The sequence below is a fragment of the Schistocerca nitens genome, chromosome 4 (assembly GCF_023898315.1).
Source record: "Schistocerca nitens isolate TAMUIC-IGC-003100 chromosome 4, iqSchNite1.1, whole genome shotgun sequence".
NCBI classification, from domain to species: Eukaryota; Metazoa; Arthropoda; class Insecta; order Orthoptera; family Acrididae; genus Schistocerca; species Schistocerca nitens.
In genome coordinates this window covers 879,359,973-879,373,827 of record NC_064617.1, presented here as the reverse complement: position 1 = coordinate 879,373,827, position 13,855 = coordinate 879,359,973, and the positions used below count along the sequence as shown (strand labels likewise).

At 35.8% G+C, this 13,855-nt stretch overlaps 2 protein-coding genes across 5 annotated transcripts in view; one reads left to right on the top strand and one right to left on the bottom strand.

The window, feature by feature from the left end:
- LOC126253391 (E3 ubiquitin-protein ligase MARCHF5) overlaps positions 1-7,815 on the bottom strand; it is a 96,835-nt gene extending 89,020 nt beyond the window's left edge. The window contains exons 1-4 of one of the 4 annotated variants that reach the window (XM_049954688.1): positions 7,528-7,779; positions 7,328-7,380; positions 7,090-7,192; positions 6,782-6,872 (exon numbers count right to left, since the gene is read on the bottom strand). In XM_049954688.1, coding sequence (XP_049810645.1) covers positions 6,782-6,872; positions 7,090-7,160 — 162 coding nt within the window. In that variant the 5' untranslated portion in view covers positions 7,161-7,192; positions 7,328-7,380; positions 7,528-7,779. The other 3 variants (XM_049954689.1, XM_049954686.1, XM_049954687.1) reach the window with 3 other exon arrangements.
- Positions 7,703-13,855, top strand: part of LOC126252639 (probable flavin-containing monoamine oxidase A) — a 290,057-nt gene continuing 283,904 nt past the window's right edge. The window contains exon 1 of the mRNA XM_049953542.1: positions 7,703-8,199. Coding sequence (XP_049809499.1) covers positions 8,043-8,199 — 157 coding nt within the window. The 5' untranslated portion in view covers positions 7,703-8,042. The remainder of the gene's footprint in view (positions 8,200-13,855) is intronic.

The window sequence follows — 13,855 nt, the reverse complement described above, 5'->3', positions numbered from 1 at the left end:
CTGTTCCTTTACAAGATTCTTTACAGTGACGGTATACCATGGAGGTCCCCTCCCATTATGAATTGCTCTACTGGGTACATACCTATCCAGTGCATCACTGTTGCCACAATCGCATCATGATCACTGATATCAGTTTCAATGTGGACTTCCTCAAAGAGGCCAGGTCTGTCTGCTGTCATCAAACTTAATATTTCCATGATGAGTGTGGTAGTTTTCAGAGTTACACAACTAATTTGCATGGATTTTACTACTTGGGCAGCACATAAAACAGGTGACAACTGAACTATAGTGGATATTACAAGTACTGCAATGACTAAGCAAGCATTCAGGTAACTTCATAGCAGCTGAGGAGAGCTCCGCCTACCATCCTAAGGGAGCCATGGGTCTGATATTGGTTATGTAAAAATAACCGAAACCGGTTACCTATATCATTGAAACATAAATGGTGTGATCAAGACTGAACTTTAGCCAAAATATAATAATCTATTGATCACTGTATTCCAAAAATGTTTACCAAAATTCAAAATACACTTAATTTATCAACAAACACACCCTTTAACATACAAACAAGAAATAAACTAATCAAAACTTTTATCTGGGAGTACAGTTATGAAGGGTGGACTATGGAAAAACACAGAAAGAAAAAATTAGAAGTAACAGATGTGGATATGGACAAGAGCCACAGAAACATTCTGAACTCAAAGGAAATATAATGACCAAATACTAAAAGAAAAAAATATTGTGGTATCCACATTCCCTATGTGAGCAGCTTTCATGATGTTGATCAAAAGAGAGGATTTAAAATTTAGACTGGCAATGGCACGAAAAGCGTATCTGAAGAAGAGAAATTTGTTAACATCGAACATAAAGTCTAGTGTTACATAACATTTTTCTCAAGGCAACTGTCTTGAGTGTAGCCTTGTATAAAAGTGAAATGAGGGCTATGAAATGAAATGACGTGTGGCGAGGGCGTCCCGGCAGGGAGACCTGATCGCCTGATGCTAGTCTTTTGAAGTGATGCCACTTTGGCAACTTGTGCATTGATGAGGATGAAATAATAATAATAATAATAATAATTATGATGATGGCACAAACACTCAGTGTAACTGAGTGGTGCAAATCTCCAGCCCAGCCAGGAATTGAACCCGGTGCCCCCGGCATGACAAGCTGGTGCTGGACGTGAGGGCTATAAGCAGCACAGATAAGAAAGAGAACAGGAGCTTCTGAAATGTTGTGCTAAAGATGAATGCTAAGCATTACATGGGTACATTGGTTAACTAACAAAGAGGTGGTCAATCAAACAGGGCAGAAAAACCTATTGTACAATTTGAAAATAAAAAGAGAATGGTTTATAGTAAGTGCCTTCAGGCATCAAGAACGTCAATTTGGTAATAGAGGGAAGTGTGGTGGGTAAATATTGATGACGGAGACAGGGGTTTGGCTTTGATAAGCCAATTCAAGTGAATGTAGGTTGCAGTAGTTATGCAGGTGATAGGCTAGTTTGGAGAGGTGCAGCAAAACAGTCTGTGGATGGAAAACAGCAGTGGTAACATTGTGTTGATGTGCTGACTGTCTTAACTGGCAGTTCTGTTAAATTTCTTTCATGTATAAGATGCAATTTATTGCAAATATTAATGGAACTGTCAAGTTGTCACAGTACATAGTCTGTTTCTAAAACTGCCTCACATTATACATTGTTTTACACAGCTGATATGTCTGACAAAGTTACTTATTTGAACCCCCCCCCCCCTCCTTCCTCTCCCTGCAATCTTGGTTGTGGTAAAAGAGTGATCTGAAATGAAGTCTGAGGTCCACGTTAGGTTAGAAGGTGACAATTTGACTGTGGGATGATCAAGCCTACAAATGTTAAGGCAGGCTTTAGGTAAAAAATTGACTAATGCTTTATGTCTGCGTCTTACTGAAAAATGCGAGGAGGGGTGGGGGTGGGGGGGTTCGGGTAGGGATTCTAAATACCTGAGAGGAAACACTCATGCGGTGGAATGTTGCATAATGAAGATCCTTTGGGGGAAAACAAACAAGAAAAAACTGGTTTGCAGTTGTAGCCAACAAACATCTCTAACAACAGATCAAAGATGAACCCAACATTCATAGCTGAGAATTAGGGAGACCAATGACTGATGTAAAATCTTGAGAACAGAATGACAAGCTTTACAAAAATCTATTTTAAAAGTATAAGGCAAACAGAAGAACAAACTTGAATAAACAATGTTAACAAAACAGAGTTATCATTTAAAGGGGAAAATTGTCCAGTATGCTTGACCATGACATGAAGACAATAAAAAATGCAAATTACTCTCACTTATTTCGCATAGTGTTCTTACCACTCTCAGATGGATGTATTATAATCCACGTCTTTAACTGTCATGGCATGAATCTCCCAGATGACGGGAAGTCTAATCCTCCAAAACGTGACATGGACAGAATAATAAATTGACTTTTTACAATAAATGTTATTCCAAATTAAGGGAATAATCAGTTCATCAATGAACCTGATGGTGGCAAACATGACTGCTGAAACATTGTACCCGTTTGACACCAGTAACCAGCCTTTGCCTGTAAACCATTTTCCAAATAGGAAACCAAAACGACTTACATCAAACAAGGACAATGAAAATTAAAATTATGTAGACTGTTTTAAGATGCTCAAAAGATACACGAATACAAAATGGGTCATTCCATATCAAATCACCCAATAAAAAATAAATTTTACACCCACCTCCTTAGATTTTCACGAAATTTGGCTCAAATGGTTCTAATACCATCCTGACAACACCTGCAATTTTTTTTTGCTGTATCTCTTACAGTTTTTTTTATAAATTTTTAAAGTTTTTATGTTTTGCGTTTTCTGAACCTTGGGAAATGGTCAATTTAATTTGTATTCAAAACTTTAAATTTGCTTATCTTAAAAACTCTTTTAGATAACATCATGAATTTTTGCAGCAAGTTTATTTATTATACGTATTTGAAGATAAAAATGATGCTATTAAAATATATTAATATTTTCTATGAAAAAAAATATATATATATATGTATTTTTTTTCTTTTTTTTTTAACGGATGTTTTGTTTTATAAGAATTGCAATATCTAGAGTCTCAGACCTGATAGAATGCTCAAATTTGTTTTAATTTACTCTTAAACATATAGGCTACTTGATAAAACAAAAATAATGATGGCTTTTTAACATGTTTATTAATTACAGTAGATTACATTAGAATTATGTACGAAGATAGTTTACTTACGACACTTATTTATAACCCAACTGATTGCTTGAAACATTGAATTTTTTGAGTAATTTTGTCTTTTTAATAAACATTAATGCTGATTCAAACTGTTTTTCCACTTCATCCAAGAGCTTTCAGTTCTTTTGATACAGTCTTTTTTGAAGTAATACATTCTCCCAGTGCCGCTTGATTGAGGTGCGTCTACTACACAGACTATGTGCTCCAAAGGCACTATGCAGGAATCTTCTCTTTCAGGCCAATAAAATGATGCAGCTGGTCCTGAAGGATGTAGAAATAGAATTTCTGCATCTTCTTCATCATTGAATATTGTTTTTACCAGTCCAAAGTACCAGTTACCATCATAATTTGCAGCCACATAGCTATTTACGGATGGTTCAACACGAACCCAATCAGAAGAAGAATGGAAAGAAAAGACTAAGGAGGGTTTTACACTATCTGTAGTCCTTCTAATTTCAAGGTTGTTTGTTGGAAGTGGTTTGAAGTTATGAAAACTTCTAGTTCCAGGAATGGTTCGGGTTGCTGAAAAACGTTTTTCTAGTTTTAACCGTAGCAAATCAGCTTCTTTTTTGTCAATAAAGTGAAAATGAATGTTTTCAATATTTTTTTCACAAAACTTGTACACATCGATTGCTGTCATGATTTGTTCTTCGTCTGAAAGCTGTAGACTGGCTTTCCTTAAAATTCTTTTAATAGTTCCTCCTAGGCCATCACAAATTGACTTCCCATGACTTGTTGCAAAAAAAGTGTGTTGGGCCTTCAAATTAAAGTCTCTCAAGTGTTCAGTCAAGTTTTTAAAACTGTTTCTATTTTTGTACTGCCCAGCACAACCAGCTGTAAAGCAGTGAACTGAGTCAATGTCAGTATGATGTAATGACAGCCACTTTGTAATTTCTTTTTGTACAAAGTTAACAAAACCAGTGTCATGTTCTTGGTCGTCACTAATAAAACACTGGTTGGAAACAAAAACATTGTTTTCCTCATTTCTTAGAAAAACTCCAACTGGGTGTAGAGTACAACCACCTCTATTCCAGTGGTAACTTTGGATCTCATTTTGTATAACAAAGCAATAATTTTCACTGAAATCCATCACAATAATTGCTGTTTTGGGTGGTGGGTCTTCTTTCAATCTTTTAAAGGCTGCTGATTGGGATTTTGCTATAAACGAGTGCGGGGTGAGCTTTTCCAATGACCTAACTAATAAAGAAATGTAGTCTTCAACACTGATAGACTGTTTGATCATTTCTGCCCTGTCTGTGTTAACCCACTGACTGATTACAATTTCTTCTTCTAAATCATAATCTTCACTTAGTTTTTCAGTTAAGTACTCAGTTAGTGGAGTATTTGCAGGACAGCTGTCGCAATGATGTAGCATGCAGTTTTGGTTTTCCGTGTTGCACACAAGCATCTTAATTAGGTCTTTATAAGATTCTTCAATTTTCACAGCATCCAGTAATAGTTTAACATTCTGGTGGATACTGCATACACATACAGTGTGTGTGCCTGCAGCACCAGCAAGGATACACCATTTAGGTCTCAAGAAACAAAATTTTGAAAATCCTACTTCTACCTCGGGATTCTCCCATTTGAAAGAATAATAGAGTTCTCTCAAGTTACATAAAATGAGTCTTTTTTGCATGTACACATTTTTTTGAACACTTACTTTGTCTTTTGTTCCAGGTAGCACTCTGGAACTTTCATCCTTTTCATAAAAATCTGTTACAAGTCTTACTGTATTTTCAGAAAGAGTTTTACCTTTTTTTGGACCAGGAGTTTCCAAAATACCCTTTTCAGATTTTAGCTTTCTAGCTTGTCGCACCATGTACTCACTTACATTAAATTCTTTCATCACTTTATTTCGAGTCCAAGAATCTGGAGCCAAGGTCAGAATCTGGATTTTTTTAGACCTCCCAACAAATGAAATCTTCTCTTTCATAACAGAAATCATTACATCAAAATCCTTTGCTTTCTCAACCACACTTTTATCTTCTTCGTCATCATCAGAACTTGGTGCATCATATTTTAATGCTTTTGAAACTGCCTTTTTTGCAGTCTTTTCAATACTGCTAACCTTCCTTTTAAAATAAGACCCTTTACTTTGTTCTGACAAGCCATGAAGCTTTATCGGTGTTAAACCTAAATAATCAAGAGCAATGTTTGTTTGTACAAGGGATTCATTTCTGGATTCCAATGATTCTAATTCAACCATGACTTCATCATCTGTTTCACTTTCATTGACTTCAACTCATAATTTTTCCTCACAAAAGTTACAGCATGTTGAGCAACGCTTTTGTCCAGGTTTTATGCTAATATTTTTTGTCAGTAATTGTTTAGAAAGATCGAAGCCTACACTTCTCAACGATTTTTTGTTGAGCTTTTTGTGTTTTTTTAGTGGGTCTACACATGTTGTTTGATACTTTTCAAAAACATTTAAAAAGTAGTAGCTGTGGTGTGAACATATATTCTTAAATTCACACAGATTAATTCCAGATCGTAAGTGGATCAAATCTTTTTCTTCCTCACTCAATTCTGATACCGGTTGTAACTTTTTTGAAGGTGTGTAGGTTGTTTGGAAACAGTCGGATTTTTTAAATAACCCTACACTACAGGTTTGAATATCTGACATACTGATTTCACTTTTGGTCTGATTACTGTTCTGGTTACTTTTATAGGATATTGGAAAAGAATCTCTGTAAACTAAGTAACAGTACTTAATGAGAGTTCGAATAAACTTAATAAAATACTATCCAAGCACTATTTAACACTGTAATAATTTTTTACTTCAAAACACAGGAGTAACAATACAAAATCCAAGTGTACATTGTTACTCCAAGAAGACAAAAACTTATTTTCGGTGTCTAAGTCACTTGGTATTTTTTATTTTTAAAATATAATTAATATTATTTTAAAAATTAGATAACTATTAAACAGGTTAAAAAGCCAACATAATTTTTCTTTTATCTAATAGCCTATACAATTAAGAGTATTTTAAAACAAATTTGAGCTTTCTATCAGGTCTGAGACTCTAGATATTGCAGTTTTTGTAAAACTAAACATCCGTTAGCTAAAAAAAAAAAAAAAATAATAATAAACTTGAAAATTTTTTTTCATTTGGAAAAATTTAATATATCTTTATGGTAAATTTTTTTTAACATTTACATATAATACACAAACTTATTCCAAAATTTCGTACTGATATCTTGAGTATTCTTTAATATACAAATTTTTTTAGTTGTGAGGACACGTTTAAGTTACAGTTTCCGACTGCTGAAACAACGCCAAATCTAAAAACTTTAAAAATTTATAAAAAAAAACTATAAGAGATAGAGCAAAAAAATTTTACAAGTGCTTTCAGGATGATAAAAGAAGTAATTGTACCAAGTTTCATCAAAATCTGACATGGTTGGTGTCAAGGCCTGGGTGACTTGACATGGAATGACCCAAATGCAATCCAAACGTATACGAAAACAATGCTTTATTGTCACACCGTAAACTAGAAACTGATGTTTACCCTTACTTACCCACTTAGTTGTACCACGACAATTGCAAGGATGTACCCACTCTGCTTCACTGTCATCATCATCAGTGGCAAAGCAAACCCAACACGTCCTCCTATTGAAGCATGGCAAAATATAAACAGCAAATCTTAACAACAGCAACTATCAGAACTTGTTCTCAAATTATTTGATGCTAAAATCACTAACAGCTGCATTTTACTTTATCTACTCTACAAACACAATATAACAATTGGAACTGACAAATAACACAAAAAATATATTAAAAAAAAGGGAACAGTGCATCAATATTATACGGAGAGAATCTGCATTACCTTTCTTCATCTAACCTGGACGTCGCACCTACTAGCTGATTGGCACTTTCCTCCCGTTCTCTTCCAGCCATCTCACTTTGTCACGATTCCAACATATCAGTTTCTGATAAGAGATAAAAAAATATTTGACAATTCCTTGAGAACTTTGAGAGATCCACAGCTTCATATATGAAATAAAGTGTAGATTAAACGTCGTGAGGCAGATTTTCTCACAATGTAGTTCATATTTATTTATCACCTTAATGAGACTTTGTACTGGAACATGTAGGTTTTATGTTGTTTGCGTATCAACTGAAACCAATCATCATGAAATAGCACATTCATAAGCTATTTTGATTCATTATTGTCATGGTTTGTCAGATTATTTAGACTTATACAGTGAACCGTAAACATTTCTTAAACTAAACATAAAAAAATACATATCGTTAAGAAACATACTCGAATGGATCACCAGCAGTCGTCACACACTTATCTCACGTTACGAACGAAATTTTGTTGTGCTGACACATGTGTCTACATTCCAGCAATTAAATGATCTTCCCAGGTCCCACACACAACACTGCTCAGCGGCTTTTAGCAAACACTTACGAATATCTTTGGAATGATTGTTGCAAACAAATACATCTGTGATCATTTGCTGATTTCGATATGGTGTATCAAGACTGATTTTACACGCGTGTGTTAATCAGCGCTTTCTAAGGTCTCACCTTGGACGTGTAGTGTTTCGTTAATAAATACGTCATAAAGTGTAAATGCGCAGGGCTGAAATTCTTTCTGTACGCCCACTAACACCTGCACTGCAGCACGACTATCTGTGAATACAATAAATACGTGAGCCCAAGGAGGTATTATGCACCATGGAGCACCTGAATGTAGCTGGCGGCTACTTTATATCAGCAAATGTTAATAATCGCTGATGTATTGGTGAAACAGACGGCAGTTTGTTACAGAAAATGAGTAACTCCCTTTTGTCGCAAGAAAGTTGGTCTGGACGTCTCTACACTGCTGCTGATATTGCGATTATTGGTGCTGGGCTGTCGGGTTTGACAGCAGCATATAGGATTTTAAAGAAGGACCCAAGTCTGCGTGTAATTGTGCTAGAAGCGAAGGGTGAGAAACTAACCTCTAATTTTGTCAGGCCATGACCTTTATCTTCTCATAGATTTGAATCTATGTATTAAAACTGTAAACTCACTTTCTTGCGTTCTTAAGATTGAAACGAGAAATATTATATTCTCTCGAACCCGATATCTATTCTCATTCGTACTTGTATGTGAAATGCAACGTACAGCTACAACTAACTATGGACCTTAGACAGTGCTGCTACTAACCACCGCTGAGGAGAAAATCAGCAGGATCGTACATATACAGGAGTAAAATGTCCACAAGTCAAGATGAAGTTAAAATGTGTCTACTAAAGACAGCATTAGCAGCATGAAAGTATCCCTAACAGACATTATAAATGAGTCATTCTCATCGTGTTACTTCTCTAATTACCAAAGCAGGCAGAAGTACTTCCCATTCATGAAAAATGTGGTACAGATAATATAGAGAATTACAGAACAGTTTCACTACTGTCTTCCTTTTCAAAAGTGATAGAAACTATTATGAAAACCAGACTTACGGATTATTTAAATAAATACCAACTTCTGTGTGAGGTACAATTTTACTAGGTCTGGGAAGGGAACAGAAGCCGCTTTAGCAAGATTTACAAAAGCGGTTTTAGAAGCCCTACATAAAGGAGAACAAGTAACAGGCATTCTCCTAGATGGCAGTAAAGCATTTGACACTGTTGATCATGAAATACTTGTAGGTAAACACGATGCACTATAAATAAGGAAGATGGGGTGGTAAATAAATGGTTTAGGCCTTCACTAGCAGACAATGTGCAGAGGGTAGAGATCCCAAATTTCAAGTGGCTCTAACAATATGGTGAAACATCTTTCAGACACAGGATACTTGAACACCTGAGTTCCTCAAGGGAGTGTGTTAGACCCAATACTGTTTCTAATATACATTAATGACTTCCCACTGTGGTTTACATAAGGAGAAACCATGTTATTTGCTGAGGACAGCAGTATGATAATTACAGAAAGGACACTTACAAATGTTAGAAGTAAATGCTGAAAAGACACTTAGGGTGGTTCGCAACTGGTCTAGTACCAATAAAGTAACTATTAATGTAAAAAAGGCTAATAACATAAACTTCTGCATAAATAAAAACCAAATATAACAAAACTTAAAATACATAACAAATCCCTAGAGTGTGTAGCGGGCACAAAATTTTTGGGTATGTATAAAATGGGATGAACATATTGGGGTACTAGGAAAAAGAATTAGCACTGCATGCTATGCCTTATGATTACTAACCACAGTGTGTAATAGCTCATGCCTAAGAGCAACACACTATGCACACATACATTCTAATATCAGTTATGGCATAATATTCTGTGGCACAAATGCACAGAATGTGGTAAATGTGTTCAAATTGCAAAAACGAGCCATCACAATCGGGTGGGGGGGGGGGGGGGGTCATTTCCTGATATGCTAAAAGTCACTGAAATGAGATCAGTTCATAAAAAGGGAGCAATCACTGATACACAAAATTATAGGTCTATTTTACTGACATCAATAGTTTATAAGGTGTTAGAAAAGCTACTTACTGATCAACTGGAATCATTTTTCTGTAAGTACAATCTATTAAAAAACTGTCAGCATTGTTTCAGGAAGGGCAGGTCTGCCGTAGCAGCTGTAGCTACATTTTTTCAAGCACTATTGAAGAAACCTGATGAAGGAAACAAAGTAGTTGACGCCTTTTTAGACCTATCCAAGGCTTTTGACTCTGTAAGTCATTGTATGCTTCTGTATGAATAAGAAACTTTTGGAGTCAGGAGAGTGGCATTAGATTTGTTAACATGTTACCTTGCTGACAGGGGTCAATGTGTTAAGCTGTGTCATACAACTGGGGAACATGTACAAACAGTAAAACCATCTTATAAAATCCTTAACTGTAGAGTCCCTCAGGGAAGTATTATAGGGCCACTTTTGTGTATTGTGTACATCAGTGATATAATAATTCCTCAAAATTCAAATCTAGTAAATTATGCTGACAATACCTCCTTCATAAGCTGCAGCTCTACAAAACAGTAAGCAATGCAAAATGATACAGAGAACGTCAGTCTCATCGCAGAATACCTCACCGAAAACAAAGTAGCACTTAATTAGGCAATTCTGATGGAGATTCTACAACATTATAAATCAAGACAAGTGGATACTAAGCCAGAGTTATGAGTTGAAACAATTGAGAAACATAAATTCCTGAATATTACAGTAGATGAACATTTTACATGGAAGGAGCACATCAGTTACACGTGTAAAAAAGACCTCCTGTAGCACCTAAATGCTACAGTGCCTTTCAAGTGTAATAACATCACCTGTCTTAAGACAAATCTATTTTGGAATTATGCACTCCCACCAACAATATGGTATCGAGATTTGGGGTGGGGCATCAATGGTATACATGTATAAGGCTTTCAGAGCCCACAAAGGAGCAGTTATGATAATAGCTAATATCAGTAAACATCAGTCCTGTAGAGAATACTTCATTAAGCATAGCATACTAACAGAGTATTCACTCGATGTTTTCAGGACTATACTGTTTGTAAAAGAAAATATGGAGCATAATATAACCAGTAGTGAAATCCATAATTATAATACAAGAAAACAAGAGGATTACCACATAAAATTTAGTAATAAAAGAGCAACAGATCATAGTCCATAAAAGACTGACAAATAACATAAAACTGTTAAATGGAAATGTATTTTAGACAAAAATTAAAGGAACTGTTAATTGATAAATGTTTGTACTCCATCAAGGATTTTTAATGTTATTTGTGTATAATTTATCCTTATTTCTAAACTCTCTTTAATGTTACATGTAAATAAACAGACTATGTCCATGACTGTAAAAGTTATTATGGACAAATAAACCATTTATTACTATTATTAAACAATGGAAAATCCAGGATGGAATGTAACAATGTTATGAAAATTGTTTAATATTATGAAAAGGATAGTTGCTACTCACCGTGTAGTGGAGATGTTGAGTGCCTATCTGCGACTTGGCATCTCTGCCATATGGTGAGTAGCAACTATCCTTTTCATATTACTATTATTATTACTGAGCAAGAGTCATAAAAGGACCCTCTGCATTGAGGTATTAAAAAATGGGGTATTCTGACAGTTCCAAGTGAATATGTATTCCAAACTGCAGTTTTTATAAATAAATAAAAAAACATTGAGCGATATGAAGCAAACAGCTCCATCATGATCATCAAACCAGATACAGTGATTGCTTGTACCTGGATAGAATGAATAGGTTTTCATCCCATTAAAGAATTCACCCAACATAAAATTATTACAAATAAATAAGCAGGTTGACTAATTAGAAAACAGACAAAAGAGTATGGAGTATGCTTTTAAGCAACACAATACACTGTAGTTTGTAATTTACACCAGGCAATGCGAAACCGAGTTATATTATCGAATAAGTCTAATGATTCATTTCTGTTGTTAGAAGCAGGTTCTTCTGCCTTATTTAAAAAAATGGCTCTGAGCACTATGGGACTCAACTGCTGTGGTCATCAGTCCCCTAGAACTTAGAACTACTTAAACCTAACTAACCTAAGGACATCACACACACCCATGCCCGAGGCAGGATTCGAACCTGCGACCGTAGCAGCAGCGCAGCTCCGGACTGGAGCGCCTATAACCGCACGGCCACCGCGGCCGGCTGCCTTATTTAAAGCAGTGGTAAACTGTGTATATGTATATTTGTATTGTGAATATATTATGTGTAACCTGTTTTTTCCATTTTCCTATGTAGATTAGATTAGATTCAGTTTTTGTTCCATAGATCCAAAAATGGGATGATTCTCGTAGTTGTGGAACATGTCAGAAAGTGCAACATAAAAGACATAGATCATTCGAATATAATACTCTCTTACATGATCATTTGTCAGGAGACGGTCAAAATGTTACAGTAAACTGGAACTGCTAATATTTACAGAATTAATACACTGTCAGAATGAAACACAGTTAAGCACTGAAAGTATTTGTATGGAGTGTAGCCATGTATGGAAGTGAAACATGGACGATAAATAGTTTAGACAAGAAGAGAATAGAAGCTTTCTAAATGTGGTGCTACAGAAGAATGCTGAAGATTAGATGGGTAGATCACATAACTAATGAGGAGGCATTGAATAGAATTGGGGAGAAGAGGAGTTTGTGGCACAACTTGACAAGAAGAAGGGACCGGTTGGTAGGACATGTTCTGAGGCATCAAGGGATCACAAATTTAGCATTGGAAGGCAGTGTGGAGGGTAAAAATCGTAGAGGGAGACCAAGAGATGAATACACTAAGCAGATTCAGAAGGATGTAGGTTGCAGAAAGTACTGGGAGATGAAGAAGCTTGCACAGGATCTAGTAGCATGGAGAGCTGCATCAAACCAGTCTCAGGACTGAAGACAACAACAACAACAATAATAAATTTATCATACACAACATACCTAATCTTGACTGTTGTGACCAAGTGCTATCAGAATCGAATTCTAACAGACATTTTTACTTAAGCTTGTCTAACAGTTCCAGTTAAGAAATATAGAGTAGAACGAGTTGCCTATCAAAACGTCTTTCAAATTCTGTGTAAACCTTGCTTCATCTGAAACCAAGTTTTTAATGGTTGCTGGGAATTTATTGAAAATGTTTGTTCTTGAATATTGGATCCATTTTTGTACCAGTGTAAGTGATTTTAGGTCTTTGTGTAGATTTTTCTTATTTCTAGTATTGATACTATGTATTGAGCTATTGGTTGGAAATTGTGACATATTACATGCAACAAATGTCATTAAGGAATAAATATACTGAGAAGCAGTGGTTAGAATACAAAGTTACTTGAACTATTGTTAGTGATGTGTATATTGATTACAACTATACAAAGAAATTTATCCGTGGATTAATAAATAAATAAATAAATGTGGTTATCAACAGTGCTGTGTCCTTGAATAACTGGATTTTGACTTTGTGGTGATAAATGCAGCACAGATTCATAAACCACTTTAGAAATAATAGGTACCCATGATTAGTAAGACAAGCCCAATATTTATTTTTATTTGATTATTATCCTTGTGTGTGTGGGGGTGGGGGGTATAAAGTTCTGAGAAAGCAGGAGCATTTTTCACACAATAACAGCATGTATGTTAATGTTAGCATATGAATTCTGTATCAAGTACCTACGATAGTAGACACCAAGCAGATAGGTTGGGGTGGGATTGTGTTGGGTGGCATTGGTAAAGGTGGACAGAAGATGCTGACCAGGGAAGTGGGAGGGAGGGGTGGAAGGTGCACTGGCTGTTGTAAGAGCCAAATGTCTTGTGAAGACCTTCGTAGACAGGCACTACCCCCCAAACCCAGTCCGCAAACAGGTTTGCCTTGACATAACCTCATACAGCCCCAATCCTCGCACCACTCCCAAGAAACTATTATAAAAGTTGACCACCTGCTGGCACGAAACGCAGTTGAGTGCAACATGCTTGATTTCAACACTACTTCACAAATCAGGTCGGGTCACCTGGATCCTCCACTCCACCACCAGCTTTTCTTAACTACACAGATGAGAGTTATCCTTTGTAACACATCTCATAATTGTCGTGACCTCAATCTCCGGTAACCATCTGACCCCATATCCTCCAACCAATAATTTCCCCT